The sequence below is a fragment of the Pteronotus mesoamericanus genome, unplaced genomic scaffold, assembly GCF_021234165.1.
Source record: "Pteronotus mesoamericanus isolate MK-2021 breed Mesoamerican mustached bat unplaced genomic scaffold, CSHL_Meso_final contig_56, whole genome shotgun sequence".
In the NCBI taxonomy this organism is placed as follows: Eukaryota; Metazoa; Chordata; class Mammalia; order Chiroptera; family Mormoopidae; genus Pteronotus; species Pteronotus mesoamericanus.
Window position 1 is genome coordinate 32,548,036 of NW_026555201.1, and position 15,021 is coordinate 32,563,056.

Consider the following 15,021-nt stretch of genomic DNA (forward strand, 5'->3'; position numbering starts at 1 on the left):
ACTTGAATACACATCACAGACCTTAATATTGACCCTAAGAAACTAGACACAAGAATATAAACTGCATGACTCCATATAGATGAATTTCAAGAACAGATACAACTAATTAATAGTGATGGAAGTCTGAAAAGGAAGGGGTCATTATAGACTGGAAAGGGATCATGGAAATACTTCTCAGGACCTTGAAATAAAATATTATATCTTGATGTGGGTGGTAGCTACACAAATATGTAGTTCAGTGAACATTCATTGAGATGTATACTTTATATTAGTGAATGTGAAGTATTTGTCTGTAAGTCATCATTAAATTTTTTAACTTAAAAATGTATGCAATTTTTATGATTTTACAAGCTGCCTTTTGAAAATACAGTACACCTGCGTAAATGAGAACAAATCGGAAGTGTGCTGCTGCTGAGTTAGAACTCCTATAACTGCCACTCGAGCCAGGAAAGAGGACACTAGGGCCAGTTAGAAGCCCCTGCCCCTCAGGATCACCAATGCCTCTCTCTTCTCCAAACCTCTAACACCATAGTTTTGACTGTTTTTTTTAGCTTTATGTGAATGGAATCACACAGTCTTCATTCCTCTGTGCTGGGCTTCTTTTCTTTTGTGAGTTTCAGATATGTGGCATGCAAGAGTAATTTGCTCATTTTCATTGTGTTTATAACATTCTGTTGTATGAACACGCCCAAGGTATTTACTCATTCTGTTGATGGTATCTGGGTCGTTTCCAGCACACGGCTGTCAGGAATAGTACATTAACAGGCTATGTGCTGATTTCTTCTGGGCATACATCTAGGTGGGAAACGGCTCTGTTGCAGGTAGATGCCAGCTTTTTGGAAACCTGTTTCAGCATTTATTAACACAGCAGGATCTTCCAAAATGAGGGTGACTCTAGTGTCTCTTGACCTCTGAGAGGCTGAGGTGTACCTTGCCACAGCTTTGTCTCCCGTCTTCTGGGAGCCCGCTTCCCACTGGTGCCGTGCGCCTTGGCCTCCCTGCACCTCATTGCCTTGTCTGACTCCTCTGCGGGACCCGGAGCACCTTGCGAACAGCGTCTCACTTATTATTACAGCTCCACCTTCCTGCGCAGTGCCCAGAACATAGGAACTCTTGAGAAATATCGATCTAATGAATGAGATTGTAAAACCCAGCCAGCCATCTAATTCCTGGGTGAAGTTGAGAAATACTTGAAATTTGGAACGCTCACATTTTTTTTATCTTTGCTTTCAGATATCAAATGGATCCACTATAAAAGTCTTTAAGAAGATAGCAAATTTTACTTCAGGTAACCAACATAATGTTAACCTTTTGTTCTCACCCAGCCTTAGAAAGTATCACCTGGTTTCTCTCAGGAAACGTGAGAACGCATTGTTGCCGTGTAGTTCTCTGGCACAGAAAAGCCATTTCGGTCTGTTTCAAATCCTGAGAATGCGAGCCCTGCAAGGAGGACAGGAAGCTGTTAACAGTGGTCAGCCTGGGCACCCTGCACCGAGGAAGCTGCTGCCTCTCACTCTCACCAGCCCTAACCGCGGGCAGACTCTGAGCCTTCGGAGCTCCTTACGATCTCCTCAGTAGGCTGGGGCCGACAGAGGAGAGAGCCCTGCACGGCGCGGGAAGCTGGCAGATAATCAGAGCCCTGCAAGTGCTGAACAAACAAGATAATCTGGTAGAAAGCCCAGCTCTCCTAGCGATAGCATTTGCAACATGGCCACAAAGTGGAGGAAAGACAAACTAAAGAGGGAGCTTTTCTAGGAAGGTCACTAGGCTACTCTCTCAACTCTCTTCTGCCTCCCTGACAGCCGAAAGCACTGGGACAGTGCCCTGAGAAAAATCCCTGGGTCCAGTTCCAGGTCTCTTTCCAGAGAAATCAGACCCCAGCCAGGAAAAGCAGTCCTCAGCCCTCAGAAAGGTTCTGGGCGTCACCAACAGGGCCCCCTCTCACTCAGCAGGAGGTGGGGCTTCCCGATTCCTGGACTCAGTACTAGAAGGGCCTGGTGGGTCCTACCACCTGGTCAGTACGAACAGGGAATGCAGGGCTCCCGATGAAATAGACGGGGCAGTTTGGTAGGTTATAGGACACTGCGTGGGGACCCCCGCACCATCTGTCGTTGTATCAGACTGGAGTGACAGAAGCCATCTTGCACGTTCTGGCATAGGGGGATTGGTGTGCTCATGTTATGAAGAGTAGAAGAGTTGTGTTTCAGGCTTCAAAGGCTGAGCCTTTCACAGAGCTTGTTATTTGGGGATCCTGTGTTCGGGTCAGTGCGTTGGACCTCCAGTCAATACCTCTGCCTCCCTTCTGCTCAGTCCAGCCGAGAACCCTGATTTTGATGACTCTCCTGCTGACCCTCAATCCCCTTCCTGCCCCTCCGTCCTTTCATCACCCCCTCTGTCAAAAACCCAGCCCTAGAACCCAGCAACTCGCCCTTCCTGAGCCTACCGCCAGGAGGAGAAAGGCACACGGCCGCTCAGCGGGAGGCACCTCTGAGCTCAGGGTGCCCAGCCCACCAGGGCCTTCAGCACAGCAGCCCGCTCCCACTGTTTCTCTAGGCATCTTGCCTGCCTTCTCCACAATTCCACCCTCTCTCCTCAGAGCCCGACCCACACAGCTCTCCTGACCATCAGTGGGTGACTTCCCCCTGTGCTTGACAGAGAAAACAGAAATCAGAACTCCTTCAACATCCAGCACCAAACTTGCCACGCTACGTGCGTCTCGCTTCCCCTGACACCCGGGGCTCCTCGTCCTCCCACCCAAGGCCCATCCCTCACCTGTGCTTTGTATCCCACCATCTGCCCCGACCTCCCGGGTATTTTCACACCACTAATAATCTCTCCTGTCACCAGCGCGTTCTTTCCCTCCCCCAGCTACTGTATTTTTTCCATCAGCATTTCAAGATGTTCTAGTCTCTCATCTTCAAAACACCAATCCCTCTCTTCCCCTCCAGTCATCACTCCCTTTTCAGCCACGTTTTTTGCAAGACTACCCTCTCGCCCTGCTACTGTCCCACCTGCTCAATGAGCTCGGCCCAATTGCCCTTCTTTCAGATCCTAGACCAGCGCAGGTTCCTTATCCCCTTATCACCTTTGCACCTGTTCCCCCTTCCTCCATTTGCCTGGCGAACTCTCCATTCGTTTGGGTTTAGCTCCAACATCCTCTCCTCAGAAACCTCCCAGACTAAGTCAGTCCCTTGTTAGATATCTTCTTAGCATATAATTCTTCACAATCTTTATCACAGTTGTAATTAAATAACTGTGTAATTAGTAGTATGAAAGTCTCTTATCGACTAGGATGTAAATCCCACTGGGCTGGGAATGAGGTCTTTCTGATTCACTGTTTGATGCCTTGTAGCCCATGGGACACAGTGGGTGCTCCGCGAGTATCTGAGGATGATCAGTAAGGGATCTTTCAGCCAGTTTTCACACTTCCAGGGACAGGGAAACTGCTTCCCACTCCAGTCCCTGGCCCAATCTTCACACTGTTCTTAAGATTTTAAGACACAGCAGGGGGAAAATGTAGCTATGAAGAGCTAAAGTAGAAGAGCTCAAGTCACCTCTTCTTAGCGCAAATGGGGCTTTTTAGAAGACCAGTTAGTCCGTGGTTCTGTTTTTAATGGGCTGTTTTCTCTCCCCCTGCCTGGTGCTCAGATGTGGAATACTCTGACGACCACTGCCATTTGGTGAGTTCAGCTTTCCTGTGCTCAGTGCTGAATTGGATGCATTCTGCAGCGTGAACGATCTCCTTGGGTAACGCTTCTGCTCTGGCTTCCTTTAGATTTTACCAGATTCGGAAGCATCACAAGATGTGCAAGGAAAGAGACATCGAGGGAAGCACAAGTTCAAAGTAAAAGAAATGTATCTGACAAAGCTGCTGTCGACCAAGGTACACTTACTGTCCTGGCAGTGATTTTACGGTTACCTTGGGGATGTATGATGTGTTTGACTTAATTTCCACTGAAGTGTGAAAATGTTACAAATCCCTTGTACCTTCTAGCAAAGCAAAATGGAAGTTTAAATTGTAAACATTTTCTACTCCCTTCTTCTTCTTCTTCTTCTTCTTTTTTTTTTATAAACTGCAAAGGTAACAGCACTTTACAACTTTCTACTGTCACACCTCTAATCAGGGATTTAATATTGTTCCCAGTCCCTTCAGCCACAATTTCACTATTTTTTAGGTTGACAGCATAATTACTCTTTTTTGTTTGTTATTATGGATGAGCAATAAGACTCCCTCTTTGAATTGCAAATAAAATGGGGGGGGGGTCAGTGACTATAAATCTCACTGATTTTTTTTTCATTTTAAAATTAAGAATTCTGTTCACATGTTAGTATTACTTGTGAAACTCAGTGGAATACCAAATTGGGAGTAGATTTTACTTTACCTGGCTGTTAGTGGGATTAACAGAAGTCTGCGGTGAACCCCCCACTCCCCACCCCCACCCCCCACACCCAGGGAAATGACTAGCAATATAAATGCTATTATGTGTACCTGGCCCTGGTCTCCTACTGATGGGCTTCTCCGGGGAGAGCAGAATGCCTGCATGGAGTGGCGTAGATTTGTTCAGTGGGTAGAGGACAGACAGAGCCTCTTGATTTTCTCATCTGTCCCACAGAGCTCTGCCTATATGGTTTTTATAAAACACTCAGACGCTTTGGAAAGTACACAGTAAAACCCTATGGTAGAAATATATGCAAGAGGAAAAATTCTGGGAACAGAGCAACATCACTTGAGTGTTTCAGGCTGCACATAATTAGTATAAGCCAAACATCCGTGGCTTCTTGGTTCATGTACACAGCCCTGCGCTGGCATTTCATCTGCTAGAATTTTCCAGGATATTGTTCATGTTGACTAAACAATGTTTATCAGCAAGAAGCTCTGAACCAAATCTAAACCTGAGCCTGTATTTTCAAGACCACTGTCCCGTACTGTGAGTGCTGGCCTCGTTTAACAATTGTATATATTTTCTCTTCAGCTTGTTTTTTCTCCATTTTGCACAACATTTTCTCTGAACTTGGCTTTCATTTTCCATCATGTTTTCAAAACCAGTCTCCTATTTGTTTTACTCTCCCAATTCTGATGGTCTGTATCTTTCAGGTGGCAATTCACTCTGTGCTTGAAAAACTTTTTAGAAGCATTTGGAGTTTACCCAACAGCAGAGCCCCGTTTGCTATAAAGTACTTTTTTGACTTTTTGGATGCCCAGGCTGAAAACAAAAAAATCACAGATCCTGATGTCGTACATATTTGGAAAACAAACAGGTGAGAACAAACATTAGGTGATTACTGACTATGTTTGAGAATCTGGGACAGAATCTTAACCAAAAGGAGGGCATGGGCAGTCGCGGGGTCCATTTGTCCCCTGGATCAGAGCCTTTTGGCTTGGTCAGCTATCATGTACGTCAAAGCAGTTTCTTGCTGTTACTATTTTATACAATAAAAACCATTCTTATGCAGCGCTTCCTATTCTTTAGGATAAAATTAACAAACTGTTATATATAATGCATGAAAAAGACTGTTTGGAATGTTCAAACGAGTTTAGCTTGACCAGCAAGATGAGAAATTAATATTTTGTGGTTTTATCAGTTTCCTATTAGAGAATAGTTTTCTATTAGATTTGTCCTTCAGAGAATTAATCATTTTGCAATTTCCAAGCTGTCCATATTCAGTCCAATTCTGTATAGAAATTTTTGCTTTTATTTGGTCAAATGCAGTACTCAGATACCATGAGAATTAGCCAAAGGATTGTGCTTTATTTAGATTTTTAACATTTTACCTTAAGCTAAGGCAAGGCAAGACATCCAAATTTATTCTAAATTTCTCCTCAGTAGGGAAACAGCTCATTACCTCTATTTGAAATGTTCCTTGCGCATGAGCTGAATAGGACTCAGAGTTACGATGTAATTACTAGAACTCCTCAGTGCAAGCTCAAGCTCTCCCGAGCATTAAGGTTAGCCAGACCATTTAAAATAAGGATTAAAAGTTGAAGTTCCAGGGTTCTAGGTCTGATCTTCCATTTAATCCAAGTCTATCCCAGCTCCACCATGGCTGTCTCCCTTCCTGTGTTCTCCCTTCCCGTGTTCCAGGCCCTACCGCCCCTGCACCAGGACTGTGGCATCTGAGCAGGCGCAGAAGGGCTGTTGAGAGGCCCAGTAGCCATATGACAGGCATAGTTAGCTAGGTCAGGGCTACGAAGGAGATAATGAAAGGACTTTGAATGTTCCACAAGTTCATATTCAAATATTTATTTGAATACCTACTATGTGCCAACTCCTGTTAGATGCTATAGAAATGAACAGACAAAAATTCAATTATCACAGAGCTTATGTTCTAATAGGTGGAGACAGACAATAAATCAAATAGGTAAGTTGCAGATTAGAAGGTGACTGGTGCAGTGAACAAAGTGGGAAAGGAGGACAGAGAGTGACAGGACCATCTGGTCAGAAGCCTCACAGAGATGACGGCATGTGAGCCAGGTGTTTAACGAAGGGAAGGCATAAACCATGGGACTATCTGGGCAAGATACTTTCAGCAAGATGGCCAACAAAAGCAAAAGTCCTGAGGTGCAAGCCTGCCCGGCGTGCATGGAGAACAGCAAGGGGGCCAGTGGGATCACAGAGAGGCAGGCGGAGAGCAGGAACGGGGGCCCAGGCCCTGATCCTGCAGGGGTTTTATCGGGCGGAGGGTGGAGATCCAGGTTTTGAGCCGAGGAGAGACATGGTCTGATTGTACATTTAGAGGATTTCTAGAAGTTGTGAGAGAATTAGTTGTCGGGAGCTGCGACAAGATGGTGGCTTAGGCCAGGGCCTAGCACTTAGCATGAGAAGAGGTCACGTTCTCGAGATTTGCTGATCTGTTCTCATTGGTAATCATCATCTAATATAACCTAGGACTGCCCGGAGAAAATTTCTGTCTTCAGACTTCTCCTCCTGTCCTCTCTCCCAGTGGCTCTGCCAGTTTAACCCTTCCTTGTCCTGCATGATGCCGCCATCTATAGCCCAGTATATTTGGCAAAGCAGACTTGCATACTTCAGTAATGCAGGCAGACACACTGTACAAACTGGTGAACAGAGCATATGCGTAGGGCATCCACGTCCTAGGAACGGCTATATCTGAAAAGACATTTCTATGTCTCGGAACAGCCTTCCTCTTCGCTTCTGGGTAAACATCCTGAAGAACCCTCAGTTTGTCTTTGACATTAAGAAGACACCACACATAGACGGCTGTTTATCAGTGATTGCCCAGGCATTCATGGACGCGTTTTCTCTCACAGAGCAGCAGCTCGGGAAGGTAAGGCTCAGCTCTAGTATTTCTTGTATGAGTCTGAAGTGCTCTTTCTTGTAGATAGTCAAATGATAAACACTTAGTCAAAATCACACAAGCTAAAAAGAAATAGTCAATTATGTCACTGAAAATTTGCTTTTCTTTAAAATCTGTCTTATTTATTTCTATTTTAATCTAGTTTTTTTTTTTAAGGGAAAGCCAAAAATTATTATACTAACCCAACTGCAGAACTCTTTTCCACATAATATAAAAATATTCTGCAGACATTAAGAAACTATAAATTCAAAGTAAAAACTACTAAAATTGGCCTAAATTAATTCCATTGGAATATACCAAAAAAGAACTTACTTGAATATAACAAATTGTTTTGGGGAAAGAAAATCTTACCCAAGATTTCAGCCACCACCAGTTGGCAAGTTTATAATTGAAATATCAGTATTGGTTTTATTATGGTTTTCTTAGCTGAGCAAAAGCCCTAAGAAAGCAAAGAAAGACGAAAATGCACAGCAAACTTCGAAAGAGATGTTTTGGCCCTATTCAAGCACTCCAAAATATATTAAACTGAGCAGTATCTGTAGCTAATGGATTTCAGAAAATGTCCAAGCCGAGCTGTGGCTCTCAGCTAGGACCACTCTGGGAGTGCCTGGAACGAAGTGGGACCGATGCCCCACAGGGGATTCAGACTCCCAGTCTTAATCTAAACTCACCATCACCCCAGTTCTGCAAGATAAGCCTGTTTTTACTTTTGTCTTTCTAAACTTGCCTAGTCTCTCAAGGTAGAATCTTTGACTCCTTTCTTCCTCCCTCAAGAAGGAAGAGGTTCTTTCTGCCAACCCCTATCCACATTTGGGGACTGCTCACTTTGGTCTCTAAAATATCTATCCCTTTCTTCCTCCCCTCTCCACCGGGCTCGCTGCCCGCTGACTGGCGGCCTTGCGCCTGCTGTCCGTCTCATCTCCCCAACTTCTCCTTTTCAGTGTCTCAGGTTCTCTCTCCAAAACACCAATCTACTCTTGTCAGTCTCCCGCTTAAAAAATTGTAAATACCTTCCATTATTTACCACAGCCCTCCCTGAGCGGGCTTCAAGTCTCTTTTCTGGTCTCATCATTTTCTTGCACATTCCACACACCTCCGTACTATAGCTTTTACTTTTCCCAAGTTTACCATGAACTTGTTTTCACATCCCTTTGCTCATCTCTTTCCTGCCTCATAACTCATCTGAGTAAAATCGTACTTATTCAGTCACTCACCAACATTTCATTCATTCAATGTGGTTTCTTAATGTGTACCAGAAACTGTAGGAGACTCGGATCAGCCTAAATATACTTAGCCTGTGAACTTTGCCCTATGTAGTTCCCACAGACTTGCTTCATTTGATCAATAAAGTTCTTTTTAGCACACACCACACTGAAAGACACTTAAATGTTTATTTATTCAAAGCCAAAATTGGCTTGGTTTACTGATTACATGTTCTTGGTATATTTGTTAATCCTCACAAGAACCACATAAGGTAATTAATATTATCCTCATTTTATAGATGAGGAAATTGAAATTCTAAGAGGTTACAAGTCTTGTCTAAGATCACACATTATTATAATCCCTGATTTACCCAGTTCTACAGTCCTTTCCTTTACTCTCCACTCTGCCACTCATCACTGGTCTCATAGTGAGCACTGTGTGTCCCCTCAGCTAGAGTGCAAGCTTCTGAAGAGCAGGTCCCAGTGTTCCTCACCTTTTTATACTCAGTGCCTGCTCCCAAAAATCTTTAATGAATGATTGTATGATTTGGGGGTTCTACTTAAACTTGACAAGTGAAAAAAACCCCTCAAATCTCAGTTTTGGCATGATTCACAATGATTCATCAGGCCATTGATAGGGCCATTCAAGCCATCGATACATTTTAAAACATATTGGGATGTTAGCCCTCTTAACAACTCATCTATCTGCCCTAAATAGAATTTTTCAAACTTTTGTGAAAAATGATTTAAATAATAATTTTAAAATAATGATTTTAAAAATAAAATCACGTATTTTTTTAATATTATCGCTGTTATGATTACATAAAAACATTCGAACTGCCAGAAAACTTTTACAAAATCAGCTATCCGATCCACCTATACTAATGACCATGTGCTTCCCTGAGGGAGGGCAATGGAAGATCTTTATAATCTATTAAAATAAACAGGACAAGCAGAAAAACCTGCCACTGCCAATTACTTACCACTTTCATCGTTATAAAAAGGGCTCAATCAGACCTACAATCAAATCTTTTATAAATTCCAAAATTCACTGGTGGGTGAGGATGAGAGCAAATGTTTTAATTCAGGCTTTTTACAGCTATTAGTAATGAAGTATGATTGAAATAAGTTCCATTGTTACAGTAACTCAAATCATGCAAAATAATAATTTTAGTTCTTTTATGAGAGGAAGGCAGAATATATTAGCATTTAATCTGCCTGAAAATAACAGTGACTCACCATAAGTATCTGGATAGCAGTCATTCACTCAGTCAACATTTATGGAGGCCTACTGCATGAGGAAGCCTTGCTACCAAGGGGGAATGATAGGGGTGGAGGCTTAGCTACAGAAGTACTGCTTTGAATTCCCATGGTTCTTTTACTTTTTGGTGGTGGTGGTCATTTTTTTCCTCCTCTCTGCCTCTTTTTCTTTTTTTAGGAAGCACCAACTAATAAACTTCTCTATGCCAAGGATATCCCAACCTACAAGGAGGAAGTAAAATCTTACTACAAAGCAATCAGGGATTTGCCTCCATTGTCATCTTCAGAAATGGAAGAATTCTTAACTCAGGAATCTAAGGTATGGTTGGAAAGTAGGAATAAGATATTTGGTTTCTCCTTTTTTTTAAAAAAAGGTCATTTCAGAATCTCTCAACAAGCCTTTGTTGTTGTTTTTTTAAAGAAACATGAAAATGAATTTAATGAAGAAGTGGCCTTGACAGAAATCTACAAATACATCGTAAAGTATTTTGATGAGGTAAGATTTTAAATGACATTTTAAGAAACTGGTATCAGTCACCAGGATTGGTTATAAAAGCATTCTGTAGGTCTCAGAACAACTCTGGCATCGAATGGCCAGAAAAGGGAGGCCAGGGTGCCTGTCCGTTGGGGGATCTGGCACCAAGCCAGACCCTGCAATTGGCCGCTGCCCCTCTTAGTTTTGTGTTGCCCGCTTTTGGACCAGCCCGGATTGACATTTGAGTTCATGGGGCCTCCAGCCACGCTGACGGAAATTAACTTTGATGAGTAGTTGTGGTCTTATTAAATGGGGCCAGCTTATGCTTGAGTGTAATCTGCTAAAATGAAAGCTAAGCTTGTAAAATCGCCTAGATTCTGTATTCAATAGTTATATGAAAGTATGACATTTTCCGAACTTAAGCAACTATTTCAATAAACCACTCTCCTTAATGATTAAATCTCCTTAATCTGGATTTTTTTTCTTTGGGAATTCACACAGACATAGTCGTCAGATGCGTTGTTTCCAAATATATGTTAATTCCCCCTTCCCTGATTCCCCCCCACTCAGTCATGCTGGGACAGGCTATCCATGTCAATGGTGAGAATAGCTCACCAATTCCATTTGCTACTTGAAGATCAAGTGAAGAGCTAAGGTAGGGTAGAGGCAATGAGCTCCTTAAACATGATAAGCATCCTTCTTTCCAGGGGTCAGGGGTTAGAAGGGAAGCACTGGGAATGGGACGGGAGGGGAGGGGACGGGAGGGGAGAGGAGGGACTAGACTGCCCAGGATGGGAGGGGAGGGAAGGGAAATAGTCATCTCTGATCAGGATGCCCCTGTGCCTGCTGCATTTAAGAAGAAATACTTGCCTGCATGTTGGCTGCCCAGAAATGCTTGCTGTGCTTGGAATGGCTGTGACATAATGCATAAAACAGGGCCTTGGAGGTATGGCCCCATATTTGTAAGCAAACAGTTGGTATTTCTTGCAAGCTTCTATTTTAAGCCAAAGTGTTGTTGATCCTGTGATAATGACTTAGCAAAACAACTTGCAAAGTGAGTATGTAAATGATCGAAGAAATTGATGGCATCTGCTTCATATAGAGTTTACCACTCACAGCATCAGGAATGCAAAAAAAAAAAATAATTGTAATGCTAAAACCACAGTATCTAAAATAACTGTTCTAATTGTCAACAGATTCTAAGTAAACTAGAAAGAGAACGGGGGCTGGAAGAAGCTCAGAAACAACTCTTGCATGTAAAAGTCTTATTTGATGAAAAGAAGAAATGCAAGTGGATGTGAGCATTCTGGGGCCTGGCTTAATCTGGCAAAGTTCTTCAGATGACTTGGGAGCAAAATGGCTGCCTGAGCTACTCTGCGTCGTTCATTTTTAAAGTTTGCACATAGGTTCCACTTTGAGCACTGTCTACAAGAGACCAAGGCACATGCACAGCTTTTAGAAAAGCATACCAACTCTTGTGCCTGTGTGTATACTGTGGGAACCCTTTTGTAAATAGAGTTGAAGTGGTTGTTGCAAACAGCCTCCTTGTTTACAGAGAATACAGGGCCAGTAAGCAAGTGTCAGTATTGTAACTACAGTCTCCACTTAAGCACAATGATATAAGTGGTTTTGTTTGAAAACTACAGTTATGTAGCACTTGTGACTACACTGCACCTCTGCAGAAAAGGGACACTGCCAGTGATAAAACAAAATGTGAAACGAGTCATTTGGAAACAAGGTGGAGGTGTTAGGGCAACCTTGAGGATGTGCAGCATCGAAACTTTCCCCAGTAGTTCTTGGAAAAGTCGACGGCAGAATTTGGTAGTGTGTACACTTAGCATTTGTGAGTGTGTGTATGTGTTTTTAAACCAAAAACTAACAGTGTTGCAACATTGTTGAAAGGGCTCGTGTTTTTCAGTGGTCACCAACTGCACTCCGTCACTCGCCTCCATGTCACTAACGGGCTCTAAAGCAAGGAGAGCGAGCCGGCTTTAAGTGCAACAGCATTTTATCCAGACACTTTGTCCTAGGGTATGTTCCTTTCTTTCATTTTATTTTTTCAAACTAAATGTATTTGATAGTGGACATGATGAGTATTTTAAAAAATTAGTTTATTTCTGTCTAAAAACTTTGATCAGATCTGTGGAAGAGGAACTCCCTCCGCTAATCCTACATTTCTATACTGGAGTCTCCTTGCTTTAGCGTTCTGGTGAATCCTGTGGTTATAAATACTTGTGTGTGATTTAAAAAAAAAAAAAAGATACATTTTACATTTCATGAAATTGCTGTTCACATTGGAGTATTATATATTAATATATATATATATATTTGAGGCCCAAGGCCTGAAAAATATTAGTATAAAACTTGGTATCTTAGTCTTACTATGTACTTTTTGAAAGTATTCCTCACAAGAGAAAGAGTGAAAATACTCATCTTATTCATGCCTTTCTTTTTAAAGAATTTCTTATCTAGTTACACTGTAGTCTTTCTATTGCTGTATTTTTTTTATTCCTGAAATTTTGCTGCTCATGACCAAGTTTAATACCACTGTGTTTTCCTTCTAGTAAATCAGAAGTAAAAAGTGTAATTGGCAACTCTCAAACATTCCTTGCGGCACCTTTTACCCTTGGTGCTCCCAATCCCAACTTGAGGAAAGGAATTTTTTCAAGTAGCAAATAAAACATTGATCACACATTCCTTAAAATAACTTACCAACACTGTATGGGATATCAGGATTTAAATGTGAATTTGTCTTAGATAAATGCAATTTATTTTGCTCCTCAATATCTGGTAAGAAGTGAGAGATGATAACTCAACAAGCCAATCAGAGAAAATAAGCAGTTATGCCCTGACAGGTACCTTCCCAATCCTGTTGCTTTTGACCAATGGACACACCTCAAAAATACTACCAAATAGGTGACTTGTAAGTATAAAGGTGAGAGGTCTGGTCCCCATCCAAGGCTGCTGCAGTCTTGATGTGAAGGCGTGCATAAGGGAACAACAGTAGGAGAGTTGAGAGCCAACGGTAGGAGAGTTGCCCAAAAGACTTCCCCTTCTTTAGGGTAAAGAAATGCTAAGAAAACTCGAAGGAAGAGCTACAGCTTTATCTGAGTATTTAGTAAAAGCTCCGTGAGGGTGTCCCCGTCCAGCTCTCTGGCACATGAGTCCTGTGTGGAGACTTACCCCCTCTTCCAGGGACTGTGCTGCTGGGAACTTTGGGCAAGTCACTTACCTCTTTGTGCCTCAATTTCTGTATATTTCTATCCTACCTCATTGAGGTGGTGTGAAGATTCACTAATATATGTAGCGTGTTTGTCAATCCTCCAGTGAAAAGCACTATCTAGATCACATTTTGGATCCCATTAGTCAAGCACAGTAAATGGCCAAATTAGATGTGTGCTGAAGACAATCAGTCACTGGGTCTATATTAAACAGCAACCAGAGAAACAAATGGCAAACAACTTATATTTTCAAGTTTCTTTGCATATTTTTTTGGTGCAAAACCATTTATAAACTTTTTTTTTTTTTTTTTTAACTAACACTAGTGTCTACAGCAGCATTTAAAAATTAATTCTGTTAACCTTTCCGTATTAGGGATTTAAAGTCTATTTCTTATTGTATACCTAATTGAAGCTGTTCTTGGAGATGAATGTTTTAAATGTCTATATCCAAAAAATAAACATTTTGATGTAAATATGGACTGTTCTTGCCTTTTTTGCCTTCAAGTTTTCTACTTAAAATAGTTTGTTGGGTTTTTTTTTTAACTTCAAAAGGCTTTAGGGAAATTTATTTTTCAGGATCAAGATGTCATTGCGCATATTCTATGTGAATAAGCAGCTACATTATGTAGTAAGTGAAGTCAGTTTCTTCTAAATGATGCTAAGGGCTGCTCAATCACATTGCTGGCCTCCACTGTCACCTTAGACTCTTGTTTGTGAAGACTTCTGGATAATGGACACTTTGCTTGGTTTGGCAGGCTTGCGTTTGCCTTGTGGATGTGAAGTTATTCCAGCAGAATTCCTTTAAAAGATGATGTTACATAAAAAAGCAAATAATGACATACTTAGGGATGCACAGAAACAAAACATTTACAGTAAGATGGTTAGATCCAAAGCAGTGGGAAGCAAAGTTAAATACCAACAATACTTCTAAAGGGACCCCACTGGGTTCAAGTTTTATAATGAATGACCCTTTGTTTTGTACAGCCACAAGATTTAATTATTTGTACTTCATTATTTTCTGTTAATTCTAACTCAAAAGTCAAAATCAGTGAGATCTTCTACGTTGCTAAATATATACTGTATGGTTGAAAAAAAATCAAACACCAGACCATATATCTGGATAAAAAATATTCATGAAGCTCTTTAATACATGATGTGCATACAGATTTTAGAAAAGATAGTGTTTTACGTTTAGATATCTTTAATAAAGTTGTATTTTTTATGCTGACCTTTAAATTGTCATCTTTTTCCAAGAGTTTATAACTCTTGTATAGTAAACCAGAAAATGTTTACTGACCCCATTATTGCCAAGCATCTCAAAGAAGAGGAAGACCGAATTCAACATGGGCATATTTCAGGCAAGGTGCCCCCAAAATTCAACCATGTAAAATTAATAAAATAATTTTAAAATTTGATTCCTCAATTAAATCCATTCCTCTTATTTATTTTTTAACATTCTCAAAGGGTTGTCAATAAATACTCTAAATATCTCTGAAGCTGTGCTAATGCTTCACTTGTCTGTAGTATAATTCTAAAATCCCGACAT

The 15,021-nt window shown here is 41.5% G+C and overlaps 1 protein-coding gene across 1 annotated transcript in view; it reads left to right on the forward strand.

The window, feature by feature from the left end:
* PLXNC1 (plexin C1) overlaps positions 1–12,505 on the forward strand; it is a 145,654-nt gene extending 133,149 nt beyond the window's left edge. The window contains exons 24-31 of the mRNA XM_054580215.1: positions 1,234–1,288; positions 3,649–3,680; positions 3,776–3,883; positions 5,096–5,259; positions 7,140–7,287; positions 9,958–10,098; positions 10,201–10,275; positions 11,451–12,505. Of these exons, the coding sequence (XP_054436190.1) occupies positions 1,234–1,288; positions 3,649–3,680; positions 3,776–3,883; positions 5,096–5,259; positions 7,140–7,287; positions 9,958–10,098; positions 10,201–10,275; positions 11,451–11,555 (828 nt within the window). The 3' untranslated portion in view covers positions 11,556–12,505. The remainder of the gene's footprint in view (positions 1–1,233; positions 1,289–3,648; positions 3,681–3,775; positions 3,884–5,095; positions 5,260–7,139; positions 7,288–9,957; positions 10,099–10,200; positions 10,276–11,450) is intronic.
* The last annotated feature ends 2,516 nt before the right edge of the window (positions 12,506–15,021 follow it).